The 18,824-nt window shown below is 41.7% G+C and overlaps 1 protein-coding gene across 9 annotated transcripts in view; it reads right to left on the reverse strand.

The window, feature by feature from the left end:
• The window catches only part of ablim1b (actin binding LIM protein 1b), a 400,575-nt gene that overhangs the window by 91,208 nt on the left and 290,543 nt on the right, over nt 1-18,824 (reverse strand). For all 9 annotated transcript variants that reach the window (XM_059947920.1, XM_059947911.1, XM_059947912.1 and 6 more), the window contains 2 exons: nt 18,604-18,691; nt 14,741-14,799 (listed from right to left, as the gene is read on the reverse strand). In XM_059947920.1, the coding sequence (XP_059803903.1) occupies nt 14,741-14,799; nt 18,604-18,691 (147 nt within the window). The remainder of the gene's footprint in view (nt 1-14,740; nt 14,800-18,603; nt 18,692-18,824) is intronic.

Genomic DNA, 18,824 nt, shown 5'->3' on the forward strand with positions numbered 1-18,824 from the left:
ATTGGGGGGTAAAACCTCATCATTCAAATGTTACGTACCATGTCGTATGACGTGAGCGATTATGGTCTTTCTATGACCATGATTGTTCTTGGCAAATTCTTCTACAGAAGTAGCTTGTCATTAATTTCTCCTAGGCAGTGACTTTACAAGACGGGTGAACCCAGCCATTATCAATACTCTTCAGAGATTGTCTGCCTGGTGTCAGAGGTTGCATAACCGGGACTTGTGTGGTATGCACTTGCTGCTCATACGATCATCCACCACCTGCTCCCATGGCTTCCGGTGCCTCTGATCCCGGGGGTTAAGCAGGTGCCACACGTTGCCCACGGGTGACCTGCAGGCTAGCGAAGTGAAGGAGTGCCTTACAGCTCCTTTGGTAGAGATGTATCTCCACCCCGCCACCCGGAACTCTCAAAGAAGGGCAGAAATTGAGTTGAAAGAGCAGACTGTCCAGGAACCAAGGTTGTTCAAAACTTCTGAGAAGACAATCAGTGCACGTTCTCCCCACAAGGCTGAAATTTGTTCCTGTCCTGTAGGTTTACATCTGTGAAGTGCAGGGAAGTTAAAGTGCTTCAGTACATTGCACTAGAGCAGAGGTTCTCCACCAGGGCTAGGGTCCATGGACTCTTTGGTTAATGGTAGGGGTCCGTGGCATAAAAAAGGTTTGGGAACCCCAGATCCAGAGGCAGGAAACATGGTTGGAAATCGCCTCTGAAAACAGCTGTTGATGTTTCAATTCTAATGGAATTCTAGAAAAGTTTTGGAGCATTAAAAACATTTTCAATTCACTACATTTTAAAATAAATTAGTGCAATTTAACAGGGAGTTTCTAAAATATACACTGACACATGAATCATAAAACTCACACTTTTACTTTTTTTTCGCTTTTGGACCATGGCTTGCTGAATTATTTGTACAAAATATAATATTGTTCTATTTTACTTTTGCAAGACAAAATGCATTAGTTGGAACAAGTGATCTATTACACAGTGACAGAATCTGATTTGACAATGACAACCTGTTAGCTCAGTGCTGTGACCTACACAGAATGAGACAAGGTGGTGTGGAAAAAGCAAACCTGTTCAGATAGGGTTGTCTGTGTTTCTTTTGGTGTGGTCACATCATTCTTTTCAATGGCAAATATTTACTGTATGTACTCTCACCATCTTCTTCCTAACCCACCCTGAAAATCACATAACATCTTCAAACATACTAAATGTCTCAGTAGTCTTACCATGAGCTCAAATTAATTCCTTGTCAACTGGATTATGCAAAGCAGGTAAGGTGAAACTGACATTTGTTTTGCTTTGCATCATCAATGCATTGTCTCTAAATGGTTGGTCACATGAACTCTGCATTGTCTCTATGGCTGGTCACATGGTCTCTACATTGCCTCTAAAAGGTTGGTAACACGCGTATTTTATCTTGGCCTGAACAAGGACTAGAGATGATAATATTCTGGCAAGCTCCAAATGCTTCTACGGTGGCAAATTATTAAATGCTTAGAAGTACTTCTTCAATTACAAGGGGGGGGGGCATCCAGGTGGAGCATCACTTTATTCACCTGGATGGTCTGAACAAATTGCTCCCTGAGAGAAATGTAGCTTGAAATGAGGTACCTATGGGGAGGGCTTTGTGCCAATCGTGATTTGGTTCCATAAGTATCCCATATTGATGGGATGGGCCAGAAGTGTACTTGTTGCACAAAAGCTGATTGTAAGAGGGAATCAATTAAAGTAAGAAGCTGATACAAGGTCTCGGAGTAAGTATGGGCCATTTGGCCCTTCCAGCTCGCTCTGCCATTCTGAACGGGTCTGGCTAGTCTAGTTCAAGTATTATTCTCATTTCACTCAAATCTCTTAATTTCCAGCCATTTTGTGAACTTTGTTCTGAATGAACTTGATTCTATAGCCCTCTGGGTGGAGAATGCCGCAGATCCATTAATACTTCCAGAGAGAAATTTCCCCTCCTCCAAACCCTATATGGTCTTTCCCTTATTTGGAGACTGTGATCCATGATTCTCAATTCCTCAGTTCACCCCGCTACGCCCCCTCAGAATCCGCCATTTCAAGAGGTGTTCCTTCTTTTAAACTCTGTAGAGTACATTCCTAGTCTACTCAATCTCTACTCAGGCAGTAAATCCACCCACCCATGAATCAGTCTCGTGAATCGTGTATGGCAAAATTATCCTATATTTCTGGCAAGCAAAAGGAGACCTAATCAATCCACAATACACATCGTGACCCTCTGTAATTGCAGTATTTTCAACAAATAAAAATTAGCATATCAATAGCATTCCTAATTGCTTACTTCATCTGCATGTTAACTTCCAGCAGTTTGCATACTTAGGCCTCGGGATATTAATAATTCCCCACCTGATATGATTTAAGAAACACTTTTCTCTTTTTCTGTTTTGTACAGAGAGGAGGAGGATCTTTCATTTTCCTACTTAATATTCCGCCTGCTACGTGCTTGCTCATTCAATTAGTTTGCCTCCATCCCCTTGAATTGTCATCAGAGGTACAAATTGTACTTTGTAATTTATGCAATAAATGTAAGCTCATGAAATTATGTGGTGTCACAGAATTCTTTTCAAGTTACGTGAAATTAACAATTCTGAATTCTGGTGAGGTCTGAACCAATTACTGAAATAAAGCTCGTCTCCACCCCAAATGAAGTACTGAGTCCTCATCTACTGCTTCATGAAGGAAATGATTAGTAATAGGTGACTCCACATAGAGAACAAGAAATTGCAGGAACTTGTGCTGAAACAGGAAGAACGCCATATGAACAGGTTTGCACAAATCTTATTCACACCCTAATATCCCACCACCCCTCAAGAGCTGGTTAATACTGACGAGTTACACAAAACAAAAGGTGTTGTGAAAGAGCAGCATCCTACTCGAAAAAGGCAGCAGGCAATCGTGGTGCCGGAATTAGAACACCAATAACACAGAGCAGCAAACCTTTCTCAACAGAGGCCTTTGCAATTGCTTCTTAAGCTAAACAAAAAAAAAGACAAGGTTGAATGCAAACTTCAATAACTGAGAGGAAAATGAAACTAGAGTAATATATCAATTCACTCATCAAATCCCTCTCAACAAGCCACCAACACACAATGAGTTGCAGAATGATAGGAGGTGGAAGCTAATCACTGATAACTGAACGTAATGCCCAAAATAACATTGACACCTGACGGTAACCCTGGTAGCGTAGAGGTTAGTGCATCCCTACTACAGCAAGGGGCATTGGAGTTCAAAGTTCAATTCCGACATCATCTGTAAGGAATCTGAACATCCTCCCTGTGTAACACATGGGTTTCTCAGGGTGCTCCGGTTTACAACCCCCCCCACCCCACAATCCAAAAATATACTGGTTAGTATGCTAATTGGTGATGGCAAATTGTCCTGTGACTGGGATGGGGTTAAACCGGAGGTTTGCTGGGCAGCGCGTTCGAAGAGGTGGAAGGGCATGTTCCACGTTGAAGCTCTAAATATATAAAAATAAACCACAAGATTCTGATGAAGGGTATCAGCCCAAAATATTGACAGTTTAACTCTTTTCCATAGATGCCGTCTTCCCTGCTGAGTTCCTCCAGTACTTTGTGTGTGTAGCCTGCTCCTCTTGCGTCATTAACTGTTGGTTTGCATGAAGCACTTAGAAAGGTAATGATTTTCCCGCTGTTTGATTTACTCTGCCCAACCTGTATTTCTGAATCAATAGAATAATCTGTAGCCAATGAAGTGTCTGATCTATTATAGTGGATGCAGTAGAGATAGAAACTGTGTTTCTGATAAAATAATGAGCAAAGTCATTTCATCAAAAGGCATAAACCTATGTGTACACTGACTTAACACAACACAATTCCTCTCCATCAATACAGTTAATTAAAGTTACTTCTTTCAACAGTTCCAGACCAAAAGCAACAAGCCGCTGGCAAAACAAAAAAAATAAATGTCCAAGGTGGAGTGGTCTTTCATTGGTTTTATTGTCGTTATTATTCTATGAGTAGGCCTGCAAGAAAATCAGTCTCAGGGTTGTAAAAGGTGACATATGTGTACTTTGATAATAAATTTGCTTTGAACTTTGAAATAGCTGATCAGATTGCCAATGGTTTGCCTTCTGTCCTTGCACCAACTCTGCAGTTGAATAAAGCAGCAGAATTCTTCCATTAGTAACACTGAATACTAGGTGGAAATTAAAATTCACTGCTGTGCTGAATGTGTGAACGGAATTAATTCAGAAAATCACACAGGGTGATCTGAGTTAACAATGCTAATAGAGTCATTCATCTTGATTGTTTATTGGAAGGGTGTACTGCCAAGAAATTTCATTTCACTCTTTGCTGGTAAAGATGTGCTGCATTTTGTGTTAATGCCCATTAGGATTCACACTAAATATGTCAAACACAGCATCAGAATGGTTTATTCTTAGAACCCTGCATCAAGTGTTTCTGATGGGCCACACAAAACTACTGAGCATCAGAGAGAGGTGGGTGTCAGTCTTTGAAAGCACGAAGGATAGCAGCAACACACACACGATGGCTATTGGAGGAGGAGAGGGGCAGGGCAACATAGGTCACTTAGATAGATGTAGAATTTCTGATGTATATTGTAGAAATTCAGATGAGCATCCCAAAGAGAAATATAGTCTAACTTAATACTCTTACAGGAAGTTGCTTGGGGCTTGTAGACCTCAACCTTGCTTCTGAGCAAGGCGATGCGATACGTCAGTATGCGGCTCGCGCATGGGAGAACCGAGCAGATTGCTCTTTCACAGTGGACGTGCCACAACCATGGACCCTGCTGCTAAGCCCGGGCATCCTCACAGGCTGGCAGCTGAAATGGGTCAGCAATCACGCTGGTGAGATCCAGCCCATTTGAGTTCCCTTGTGCTGGTATTTAACTCCCTTCTTTTAGTTTCAGTCTTGTCGGGTTTTGACCAACAGCATAGCAATGTCAATGATCCCTGCTTACCTCTGGCTCTTTTCAGGAAAGAAGACTACCATTTGGATTGACGCTGTAAAGCCGCAGTATTTATTTTGTAGTAAGTTACTGCTTCTGTGCCACAGTCTCAGCACTAGCTTTCAGTTTGAGCGTTTTCATTAACAGCCCTGTTGGCCTCACATTTACTGCTTCTTCCTTTAATTCTGCACAGTCGCAATTAAAAGTCAGTGAACTGATTATCTGCTTCAGTGTTTCTCGCTCTGCACTTGGGCCATAACTGCACATCGCTGTCAGGCTGACCTACAGGAGATCCAGACTGCTCCAGAAGCAGGGGTATACATCCTCCCTCACAGCTGCTCCAGAAGCAGGGGTATACATCCTCCCTCACAGCTGCTCCAGAAGCAGGGGTATACATCCTCCCTCACAGCTGCTCCAGAAGCAGGGGTATACATCCTCCCTCACAGCTGCTCCAGAAGCAGGGGTATACATCCTCCCTCACAGCTGCTCCACGGCCTGAGCGAAACACCTCTTATGTAGTACAGATAACTTCCATTCATTCGCTGAAGATAAAAGCATAACAGGAAGCAGGTTCTGTCATCTGGTTCACTTCCAGGTCTAGAAGTTAAAGCAATAATTTGCCCTAAAGTGTTCAGAGTCACTGACACCAATTTAAAAATAATTAACACAAAAAGTAACATTTTTTCTAGTAAGATCCCACAACTTGTACCTTTCCTATGTCATTATCTTTTGTGATAAAAACCTCTTTATCTTTTAGATCAGCAGCACACCAGTGGAAACAGTTTCAAACTCCTGGGAGTGCACATCGCACATAACCTCTCACTGTCACAGGACACATCCTACAGAGTCAAGAAAGCTTACCAGTGCCTCTACTTTCTGAGGAGGCTGAAGCGAGCTGGACTTTGTATATCTATACTCACATCATTCTACAGACACACAGCAGAGAGCGTCCTGACAAGCTGCATCACTGCCTGGTACGGAAACCGTGCTGCAACAGGCGGGGAGGCTCTACAATGGATCATCAAAACTGCCCAATGCATCACTGCCATCAGCTACCCACCATCAAGGGCATATATACTGACAGGTGCTGGAAGAAGGTCAGTAACAATGTGAGGGATCCCACACACCCTGTTTGTCCCACTCCCGTCTGGCTATGTAGCATCCATGCCAGGACCACCAGACTCAAAAACAGTTACTTTCCCCAAGCAATAAGACTAATCAACACCTCCACCTACTCTCCACCGCTATTTATTAAAATTTCCTGCATCGGATCCAGAGTAACAATTATTTCAGACAGAGTGGTCAGCAGCACTGGGGCTCCACAGGGGACTGTCCTGTCTCCCTTTCTCTTCACCATCTACACCTCAGACTTCAACTATTGCACAGAGTCTTGCCATTTTCAGAAGTTTTCTGATGACTCTGCCATAGTTGGATGTATCAGCAAGGGAGCTGAGGCTGAGTACAGGGCTACAGTGGGAAACTGTCACATGGTGCAAGCAGAATCATCTGTAGCTTAATGTGGAAAAGACTAAGGAGCTGGCGGTAGACCTGAAGAGGGCTAAGGCACCGGTGACCCCTGTTTCCATCCAAGGGGTCAGTGTGGACATGGTGGAGGATTACACCATGGGATACGAATTGACAATAAACTGGACTGGTCAAAGAACACTGAGGCTGTCTACAAGAACGGTCAGAGCCGTCTCTATTTCCTGAGGAGACTGAGGTCATTTAACATCTGCCGGACGATGCTGAGGATGTTCTATGAGTCTGTGGTGGCCAGTGCTATCATGTTTGTTGCTGTGTGCTGGGGCAGCAGGCTAACAGACACAAATAGAATTAACAAACTCATTCTTAAGGCCAGTGATGATGTGGGGGTGGAACTGGACTCTCTGACGGTGGTGTCTGAAAAGAGGATGCTGTCCAAGTTGCATGCCATCTTGGACGATGTCTCCCATCCACTCCATTATGTACTGGTTAGGCACAGGAGTACATTCAGCCAGAGACTCATTCCACCGAGATATAACACTGAGCGTCATAGGAAGTCATTCCTGCCTGTGGCCATCAAACTTTACAACTCCTCTCTCAGAGTGTCAGACACCCTGAGCCAATAGGCAGGTCCTGGACTTATTTCCACTTGGCATTATTAACTTATTATTATTTAATTATTTATGGTTTTATATTGATATATTTCTGCACTATTCTTGGTTGGTGTGGCTGTAACGAAACTCGATTTCCTTTGGGATCAATAAAGTTTGTCTGGCTGTCCAATTTCATTCTCCTTAAACCAGTGCACATGAAATGACATTAAAACATCGTGAACCTTGAATGTGAATTTCAAAGTTCTAGCACAGCATTTCCTCATCTCCTGAACAGAAATACTGCTTTCAAGTGCCAGCAGATCTTTGCATCGTGGTCCATCCAGGTTTCTCAGAGTTGTCCTGATTATGAAACCGACTTCAGCTGTCCAGAGAGCATCAAGTACTCTGTACCACTGCTTCTCGGGTAGTGCACTCTGCTCTGCCCTCTAACTGGACATTCTGGACCACTCCTTCAAGTGACCCTGAGGCAGCTTCCTAAAGCAGACTCACTTGGAGCAAAAGCTTCATGTGGATCATGAAGGATATCCGTGCAGAACGAATGGGAAAACGAACAGTCTTCCTGTAGTCATTCAGGGGTCATAGTAAAGCTGTGTTTCAACAAGGTATAGAAACAAGAAAGGCACCAGATGTTTAATGGTATACATTTGGTGCCTTCAGTCCTGAAGAAGAGTCTCAGCCCAAAGCATAAACTGTTTACTCTATTCCATAGATGCTGCCTGACCTGCTGAGTTCCTCCAGTATTTTCAGCTAAAAATTCATATAATTTTACTGAAAATGTGCTTTCAGTATTATTTGACTTAAAAAAATTTAGAGATACAGCATTGAAGAGGCCCTCTGGCCCACTGATCTGCATTGCCCAGGCCACCCCTGATAACCCTGATTTAACTGTATATGTTACTCACGGGACAATTTACAATGACCAATTAACCCACTAACAGGTACGTCTGTGGATTGTAGGAGGAAGCTGGAGCAATCCGAGAGAACAAACACATCCCACAGGGAGGGTGTACAGAGATTACTTTCACAGGATACTGGGACTGAACCCTGAACTCCGATGCCACGAGTTGCAATAGCCACTACCCTACCTTTACAGTTCTCAATGATTCTGAACACTTTAGCACTAAAGTCAGCACTTTAGCACTGGGTCGTATGTTATCCAATTTTGTCAATCGAATCCATGTCAAATTGCCTGTAAGTGTGGTATGGGCATAACAAAAAGGCAGTAATTGATCCATTTTCCAGGCTAAATTCTTGAAAACTTGAATGCATCTGATTGACTGTTAACACATTAATTAAAGGAATGAGTTAGGTCTGTGTTCGATATGGTATCACAGTGACAGGCCAATATTATATTGCACCCTGTTTCAGTCTAAACCTGCTATTATATTGTTCATGTATGAATTCAAGGCAATAATTACAAGGCATAAATAACATAGTATTATTTTAGAATTCTGTTGCCAACTGCAACTTCAAAGCCAGATTTTTCTGCAGATTAATTGGTGGGTCTTCAAACTAAATGGCCTCTTCTCCATTTGAAGGATTATCGTTCATGAACATCTTGTGAGCTTGATTCCCTTTCTCTGGAATTTCTCCCAAACATTTCTTAAGCTTACATTTCAGCAATTCCTCCGACTACATTGAATTCCTTGCTACAAGGATAAGCCTATTCCACTTTGACTATTTCCAGACATTCGTTGCTCTCACTTTAGATTTGAGATTAATAATCTCTTCCTGTATGTAATACATAACAGTGGAAATTCTGGTTTAAGCTGACTGAATCTTGCCTCCAATATTTATTATTTTGCCCACTATCGGTTAATAAATCTGGATACAAGGTCTGCATCGACACAAAGTGATCTCCAAACAGATTCAGTGCTATAAATATCCCAGTAACTTTCTAATCTAAAAAAAAAGCTGACAGGCAAGAGAAATGTTGAACATGTTAAGTCACTCCCTGTAATTTCAGGTCAGAATCCCAATTTCCTCTGAAAATTGTCTGCCACGACTGAACGATTCTGAAGTGAGCTTTATTTGTTTTACATCTGGAGGAGAACCAATTAATTTTCTTAAATAAATATTGAGCTGATGTGTCACAGTGTCATCCAGTGAGAGGAGAGGCATTTGAGCCAGGCTCAAAGCCAAGATTTAACCACCCTGATTGGGTGAAGCAGTCATCCCTGTGCAGCCTCAGGGTGACACCAATAAATCACACTATGAGCACAGTTGAAAATCTCCAGCTAGTTACCAACAATATGTCCAAGTCACCAATGAACTCCCAATAATACAGAACAATTGTTGGGTTTCAGGCAGATGGGGCTCATCAGCTATTATTGGCAGCTCCATTGGATGAATTATTGGATTCATTATTGCCATTATTGGATGAAAATCTCTGATCGCAAAGCTCCACTTTGGGGAAAGCTTTGGGAGTAAATCCCGAGGAAAATCGCAGAGCTGGAGTCCCTAAGGCAGTCCTACATGTAGTTCAAAGCTGACTGCCAACTCCTGCAATATTGCAGGTACCAAATTGTTTCGGTCTCTGCCATTCCTTTGGATTCATCGGTTGTGTGGAGAGGGAGAGCGTGCTGCATGGGGAACATCTTGCTCTCCATACCATCGTGACTTTGACAGCTAGGACACAACATCCATAGATCCAACCAACAGAGACCATTATCAATTGCTGTGTGTTCAAGCCCACTCCTGCTCATTTGATACGTCTGGAACCTTTCCTTCCCATAACAAGTTCCACAAACAGGATCCCCAAACGATGACAGAGCAGGTTTGGGGATCCTGTTTGTGGAACTTGTTATGGGAAGGAAAGATGTGAAGCATTCAGAGTGTCTTGCTGTATGATTTGCAAAAGCATAGTAAACAGATATAGCAAGTAATTAGGGAAGCTAGAAGTTATGTTTTGTAACTTTAAAACATTAAACTAATTCAGAGGGAGTCATGTTGTGTCCTAGCTGTCAAAGTCAATATGCTCTGTCATTCAATATTATCCTGACTGACCTGACAGCAGTCTCAATGTCACCTTCCTGCCTGCCACTGGTAACAATACACTCACTTGCTTTATCAAAAGTTTATTTTCTATCCTAAAGATATTCGGTCTCTGCTTCCAGCATTATTTCAGGAAGAGATCCAAACACTCATGACCTCTTAGAAAGAGAGAAAAAAAATCACCTTACTTCTTCTTTAAGTGAACGACCCATTATTTTTAAAGAGTGACCCCCTAGCTCTAAATTCTCCCACAAAAGGAAACATCCTCTCCACATAATTTCATCTGCTTTTGTAATCAATAATATCATTAATGTTGTGTATTTAATATTTCAGTAATATTTGAGTTATCTTGAAAATATATTGTTTGATTAAGCATTCTCTATTGTTTACATAATGGTTATGGTTATATTTATTGTGAATTGCATACGTTATCACACTATCATGTGAAACATGCACACCTTACATGGAGTTAAGTAAACATGGAGTTAAATGCACATTTCAGACTCCCATGACTCCCTCTGAATTAGTTTAATGTTTTAAAGTTACAAAACATAACTTCTAGCTTCCCTAATTACTTGCTATATCTGTTTACTATGCTTTTGCAAATCATACAGCAAGACACTCTGAATGCTTCACATCTCTTGCCAGTTCAATGTTAAGCTTTTAACTTTTCTCCTGCTAATTTGCATTTTATGAATATCGATATGGCATCACTGTTTTCAAGTATCAAATGAAATGATCATAAGCCCCTTGCTGCTGCACAGATCTTGAGATCCAAAAACTGTTTTTAAAACCCTTACATCGGCCATGCTGTGCTATCGCCATGTTGAAGAAGAGAATACAAAACCTGGAGTTGAAAGATGCCAACAAAAAGCCTTCAGTCGTGTCAGGAGTGACTAGGGTGCAGAAGAGGTTTATCAGTAGGCTGCCCCGGATGAGAGGGCATGTGCTATAAGAAGCGGTTAAACAAACCCAAATCATTTTCTTTGGACTGGTGCAGATTGATAGGAGATCTAATAGAGGTTTATAAGATTATGAGATAGAGTAGGCAGCCAGTATCTTTTTCCCCAGGGTGGAAATGTCTAATACCAGACAGCACACGTTTAAGGTGAGAGGGGAAAGTTGAAGGAGATATAAAACCATAAGATATAGGAGCAGAAGTAGGCCATTCAACCCATTGAGTCTGCTCCGCCATTCAATCATGGGCTGATCCAATTCTTCCATTCATCTCCACTCTCCTGCTTTTACCCCAGACCCTTTGATGCCCTGGCTAATCAAGAACCTATCTGTCTCTGCCATAAATACACCCAATGACTTGGCCTCTACAGCTGCTCGTGGCAACAAATTCCACAGATTTACCATGCTCGGACTAAAGTAATTTCTCAGCATCTCAGTTCTAAAAGGACGTCCTTGAATCCTGAAGTCGTGCCCTCTTGTCCTAGAATCCTCTACCATGGGAAATAACTTTGCCATATCTAACCTGTTCAAGCCTTTTAACATTCAGAATGTTTCTATGAGATTCCCCCTCATTCCCTTGAACTCCAGGGAATACAGCCCAAGAGCTGCCAGACATTCCTCATATGGTAACCCTTTCATTACTGGAATCATTCTCGTGAATCTTCTCTGAACCCTCTCCAATGTCAGTATATCCTTTCTAAGATAAGGAGCCCAAAACTGCACACAATACTCCAAGTGTGGTCTCACGAGTGCCTTATAGAGCCTCAACATCACATTCCTGCTCTTATATTCTATTCCTCTAGAAATGAAAGCCAACATTGCATTCAACTTCTTCACAACCAACTCCAGCTGGAGGTTAACCTTTAGGGTATCTTGTACAAGGACTCCCAAGTCCCTTTGCATTTCTGCACTTTGAATTCTCTCCCCATCTAAATAACAGTCTGCCCGTTAATTTCTTCCACCAAAGTGCACGAACATACACTTTCCAAAATTGTATTTTGTTTGCCACTTTTTTGCCCATTCCCCTAAACTATCCAAGTCCCTCTGCAGGCTCTCTGTTTCCTCAACATTACCTGCTCCTCCACATATCATTATATCATTGGCAAATTTAGCCACAAATCCATTGAAACGATTTCAAGATGGCGGCGCGACGCAACAGCTTGCAGCGGCTACTCCGGAGCTGATATCTGTATTTGTTAAGCAGAGTGCTGTGCTCAATCCTAATCTGATGAAAAACGAACCTGGGAGCACAGAGGAACATCTGGAAATCTCCAGGAAGGCCTTTTTCATTGCTACTACTGTTGTGAGGTCCGGGTCTCTGCTGAGAAGAACAGGCCCTCAATCCTTGGGATCGCGCTGCCGGTGGCCGTTGGCGGGGGCGTCTTAATATGCTCGGCACAGGATGGTGCTCGGAGAAGCTGTGCCAGGGTGGATGGTCCAAGGCTCAGAGGTTTGACTGACTCAGATTCCACTGTGGTCAGAACACATTCACTGTGTGCTGTGTCTGCGAGGCTGGGTTCAGCGGTGCCGTGGAAGTCCATAGCGGGGGTATTCCCTTCTGCCACCTACGTGGAAGTCCATAGTGGGCGTATTCCTTTCTACCGCCTGTATGGGATGATGAGTCTATTGGGACCCTGAGGACTTGTGGAAACTGTATGGTGGTTTCTTTTGAACTTATAGTCTTTTAACATCTTTGGACTATTTTTACTGTGCCCATGGTCTGTTTTTTTATCAGTTATGCTATTGTTTGCACTGTTGTAACTATGTGGTTTTGTGCAGGACTTGTAGCTTTAATTTTTGGTCTTGTTTTGTCTGGTGGTTTTGGACACCTTTCTGGGGAACGCGCTAAGATGGTAGCGCGATATTAATACGCAGCAGCCTCTCCTGACTCTGAATTGGGGATTGCCAAACATTATGTGGATTTTCTGGTGTAGACTGGTTTGTCGTGTGCTTTTGTGATATCATTCTGGAGGAACGTTGTCTCATTTTTTAACTGCATTGCATTTGTGGTTTCTAAATGACAATACACTGAATCTGAATCTGAATTAATACCGTAGTCCGAATCATCGACATACACTATAAAAAGCAGTGGTCTCAACACCGACCACTGTGGAACTCAACTGGTAACCGGCAGTCAGCCAGAATAGGATTCCTTTATTCCCACTCTCTATCTTCTGCTGACCAGCCAATGCTCCAGTCATGCTAGTAACTTCCCTGTAATTCCATGGGCTCTTATCTTGCTAAGCAGCCCTATGTGCGACACCTTTCAAAGGCCTTCTGAAAATCCAAGTACACCATGTTTACTGCATCTCCTTTATCTACCCTGCTTGTCATTTCCTAAAAGAATTACAGAATTACAGTCAGGCAGCACTTTCCTTTCAGGAAACTATGCTGGCTTTGGCCTATCTTGTCGTGTGCCTCCAGGTACTCCGTAATCTCATCCCCAACAATCGATTCCAAATTCCAAAGATTTGTAGGGCAAGTTTATTTTTTAAAAAGCAGTGGGTGCTTGGAATGTGCTGCTAAGGTGGTGATGGAGGCAAGTACAACAGAGGCATTTAAGAGGCTCGCGCGGGAAATGAAATTACCTGAACAGGTGCAGGGAGAAGGCTGTGGCGACCCTTTTCCTGGCACATCCGAACCGGCTCACAATTAGATAGCCTACGGGGGTTTGCGAGCACAGAGCTTTGGAGCCTCTGCGCCATGGGGGGGCAGGTTGAGGGAGGCTTAAAAGTGAGGCTGAGGATTTCGAATAAAGTTTTTTCCTTCGACTGCAGTTACCGACTCCGTGTCGTAATTTTAGCGCTGCGTGTAGCACACCGCTACAAGGCATTCATTTAGTTAGGTATTTGATTATTAATTTAATTAATTTGGCATAAGGGTCTGTACTTGTGTTCTTAAATATTTTGATTATTATAAACAACTAATTACTTCCTTTATCCAATTGAATGATTTTTCATTGGTGATCTGCAATTGTTGAGTATCAGATTAACCCTTTAACACAGATGATAATTGTACCAGAGCTAAAAGATAACAACTCGATCAGTTTTCCCCCTACTGATAAAACCTACATATCCACTTCTTACAATAAGACACATTCTTCACAAAGAAGCTTATCTAAGGAGTGTTTCACATCAACAAATCCTTCCTGACTTGGACTGAAGAGGCAACTAAGAGCAGAATTGATGAAGGATGCGCTAAGACTGCTTCTACAACGGGTAGTCAAAACTGCCCAATGCATCATAGGCACCAGCCTACACACCATCAAGGACATATATACAGAAAAGTGCCGGAAAAGGGCTAGTAACATCATGAAGGGCCCCACCAATTTGTCCCACTCCCATCAGGGAGGCGGCTATGTAGCTTCCACGCCAGGACCACCAACTCAAAAACGGTTACTGTCCCCAACACCTCCGCCTACTACTTGATTAGTTCCTGTCAGTCATCTTATGTAAAGCCTAGTATCACTTTATGGACATACAATCTATGTTTATAAGCTATTCTATGTACGTACTTATGTTTTATTGTGTGTGTTATTATTATGTTATTTGTATTTTCTGGGCTTTTTTACTGGAATGGATTCAGAGTAACAATTATTTAGTTCTCCTTACACTTGAGTACAGGAAATGATTTAAACAATCTCAATTCTTTAAACCAAATTGGTAGTAACAAGGTTTTATGAATGTAGATTTTTAAACACAGACCAGTCTTTTCTTAGAATGAGCTCACCCTTTGGTTTTCTTCAGCCCTGGTAGACTTTTTACAATCGGGATGCCAAACTGTAGAGCCTATGATTGAGAAACAAATAGAAAGTGAACATTAAACTCCACAGACCAAATGGCTAGTTCCAATGACTGAACTATATTTGCATCGTCTTATATTGCATTGATTCCAGCATCTGCAGAATCTCGTGTTGGCACTACATTACTCAATTCAGTTTGAATTGCTACACAACAGAATAGAAAGAAAACAACATGGAACCTTATAAAACAACAAAGTGCTTAATCAAAAATGTTCACAAACTTTCCCACAGAATACGATCCTAACAATGGAGCTAAAAGTCTATTCTACCGGATTGATGATAAACTATGGGAGGACCTGAGAAAGGTAAAATATTGTACTTATTTAAGAGCAAGAGCATCCAAAAAAAGCCATTTATTTCAAATAATAATTATTTTAGAATCACAGTGTTGGTACGGTGCAGGAAGGAGCTTCAGCCCATCGACTATATGAGCTAATAGTAAAGCATCCATATCCTATTAACCTACTTTTTCTCCCGAGCTTTGCAATTCATCCTCTTTTCACTGTCCATCCAGTTCCTTCTTTTAAGATATCAATTGATTCTCCTTCCACTATTCCAAAGGCAGAGAAATCCAGATCAGAGCTAATCTCTGGGTAAATTTCTTCCCCTCTGCTATCTGATTCCTGAATGAGCATTGAACTGATCAACACTGTACTTTTTGCACTACTTATTTAATGAGACACACTCACACACGCATATACACACTCACACTACTGTAATTCAGTTTTTTATTATTATGCATTGCAAGTTACTGCTGCTGCATAACAATAAATTTAATGACATATGCCATTGATATTAAACCTGTTTCTGATTTCAAATTCACTTTGTATCCTTCATGTAACATTTTAAAATGTCAAGTCAGTCTTTGAACCATTTGCTAATGGGGACAAGTAATCTTCATTAGCTTCCGTGTGATACTGCACATCTTTGTCAAATGTCCCATCAATCTTTCATAGAAAGGACAGAGCCTCCAGTCTATTCTCTTGGTTGCAAACCCTCATCTGTGTAGCAGTTACCATAACGCTATTACAGCTTGGGGTGTTGAGAGTTCAGAGTTCAAATCTGACATCATCTGTAAGGAATCACTACATCCTCCTCATGGAATATATACATTTTCCTGGGTGCTCCTGTATCCTTCCACAGTCCATTGATTGATCATTGCTTGTGTGTTGAAGGAGGGAATGGGGGGGGGGCTTTGTGGTTCTAATGTTCTTACTGTCACTCTGTAGGATACCCTTGCTTTGTGGATGTCTGTGAAGATCAAGAATTTCAGATTGTATCTTGTATACATTCTCTGATTTTAAATGGAACTATTGTTAGCCCCTCCTACGTAAACACTTTTATAATGCCATTTACACTGTAAATCCATGCTGGTATTGCTGTATTGATTTACTAGTTATCCGATATCTGTACTTCTAACTTCATTTTAAATACTTCTTTATTCCTTATAATTGTTTAATGTTGGGGTTTTTTTTGCTTGTCACGCCAACCATAGTAAATCCCCAACGCGTGTAAATGTAAATAGCAAATAAAAGTTGCTTGTTGATCCTTGCTATTCAACTGCAATATTCTGCACGACTTTACAATGACAGCAGCATTCACAGACCAGCCATTCTCACTTTCAGGTAACATTATCGTAGGTGACAAAAACTGAATGAAGGCCCATGATTTGTGTGTAACTAATCTTGCTGCAGTTTCTGTGAAAACAGCTTGCCTAGAGAGGGAAAAATTATAGAACTTTCTTTAATTACTTGTTTTCTCAGGGTTTTAAACTGATGCCTGAGAAAATGAACATTGCCAGCTGTACAATCCACGGGTTATGTGGTCCTAGGCATGTAGAGAGGTAGACTATTGTTGCACCTGTGGATGAAGAACACCTGGAGGACCTGCTGCAACACACAAGCTCCTGAACCATGCTAATTCTGCTTGGTTTCAAGTAGAACAGGGGTTTCCAACCTTTATTATACCATGAACTCCTACCATTAACCAAGGGGTCTGTGGACCCCATGTTGGGAACGCCTTAAGTAGAAGTTTGACTTGGAACCAAACCTTGTCCCACATCTGAACTGAAACTAATCTATCCAATGTCAGAAGGGAGGTTCAGTTAGGGTGGACCAAATTCAATCATCATCAAAATTATACAATTCAAAGTGCAGGTTTTTGTAATTATGTTCCAAATGAGAAGTTTTGTCTTGATAACTGAAATGACAACCATATCTCATCTGTGCACCATACACGTACAATGACGTTCACTGACTGAGAGGGAGATGGAATGACACACGGTACAGTATATTGTTATGCACATACTCTATAACCCCAACATTAATTTGGAGTATATGTGTGATGTGTAAAGATGCCATGATGGCAGAGAACTACAAACTGCCCTGTCTTCCCACGTGAAGCAAGATTCACCTGCCGGCAGGTAGTTAGTTAGGTAGGGATTTACAGGTGCTTGTGGAGTTCACGTGAATCAAGAGAATCATAAGACCATAAGATATTCAGTGCCAATACAAAGTGTTTACCTCCACCCCCTTAGAAGCTTTCATGTTTTATTGACTTACAACAGGGAATCACAATGGATTTAACTTGGCTTTTTCGACACTGATAACAGAAAATAACTCTTTCATGTCAAAGTGAAACCAGATCCCTGCAAAGTGATCTAAATTAATCACAAATAGAAAGCACAAAATAAGTATTCATCCCCTTTAATACGACACAGCAAATCATCACTGGTGCAGCCAATTGGTTTTAGAAGTCATGTAATTAGTTAAACGGAGATCACCTGTGTGCAGTCAAGGTGTTTCAATTGATTGTAGTAAAAATACACCCATATCTGGAAAGTCCAACTGCTGGTGAGTCAGTATCCTGGCAAAAACTACACCATGAAAACAAAAGAACACTCCAAGCAACTCTGTGAAAAGCACAAGCCAGGAGATGGATACAAGAAAATTTCCAAGTCACTGAATATCCTTTGGAGTATAGTTAAGTCTATCATCAAGAAATGGAATTTAAAAAATCTGCCTAGAGCAGGCCATCCTCAAAAACTGAGTGACTGTGCGAGAAGGGGACTAGTGAGGGAGGCTGCCAAGAATTCCTGGACAACTCTGGATAAGTTACAAGCTTCAGTGGCTGAGATGGGCGAGACTGTGAATACAATAACTGTTGCCCAGGTGCTTCACCAGTCACAGCTTTATGGGCGAGTGGCAAATAGAAAGCCACTGTTGAAAAAAACTCACGTGAAATTTCGGCTAGAGTTTGCCAGAAGTCATGTGGGAGAGAGACTCTAAAGTCAGCTGGTAAAAGGTTCTATGGTCTGATGAAACCAAAATTAAGCTCTTCAATTGAACCATCAGATTAAATACTATTTTTGGTATAAACCAAACACAGCACATCATCAAAAGCTCACCATCCCTACCGTGAAGCATGGTGGTGGCTGCATCATGCTGTGGTGCTAGTGTGTTAGTGTTCAATTGGACTCTGCTATGTGCTGTGATGTCTGTTCTAAAGATGCTCAGCACTGTCACTGAGTGACTGGGGGAATCGAATACTAATCGTTCATGCTGTTGCTGAAATCTGCATCTACAAGTGAGCTGCTGGAGGAATTGAGTGGGTCAGGCAGCATCTGGAGGGGAGAAACGTTTCATGTTGAGACCCTCCATCTGCACCGAAAGAATAGAGCAGGGACAGCCAGTACAAAGTGTGGAAATAAGCACCTAAAATTCTCCTTTGTCCCATTTCTAATCTTGAACAAAATAAACACTTCAATATTTTGAAAGAAGATGCATCTTACCTTGCAGGTACATTTCTTCCCCTTCTGTGAACATCTGATTGCATTTGCTGCATCGTGCACAGCTCGGGTGATAATGTTTGTCTCCTGCCTAGATCCAAAGAAAAAGGCTGTTACTATTGTGCACCAGAGAACAGCACTGCACAAATCAAATCCTACAGTGGTCTTGAACAATCACAAAGATACAAACTTGGAAAGTTAAGAAGTGACAGTTTCCAATTAGA

The sequence above is a fragment of the Hypanus sabinus genome, chromosome 22, assembly GCF_030144855.1.
Source record: "Hypanus sabinus isolate sHypSab1 chromosome 22, sHypSab1.hap1, whole genome shotgun sequence".
Taxonomy (NCBI): domain Eukaryota; kingdom Metazoa; phylum Chordata; class Chondrichthyes; order Myliobatiformes; family Dasyatidae; genus Hypanus; species Hypanus sabinus.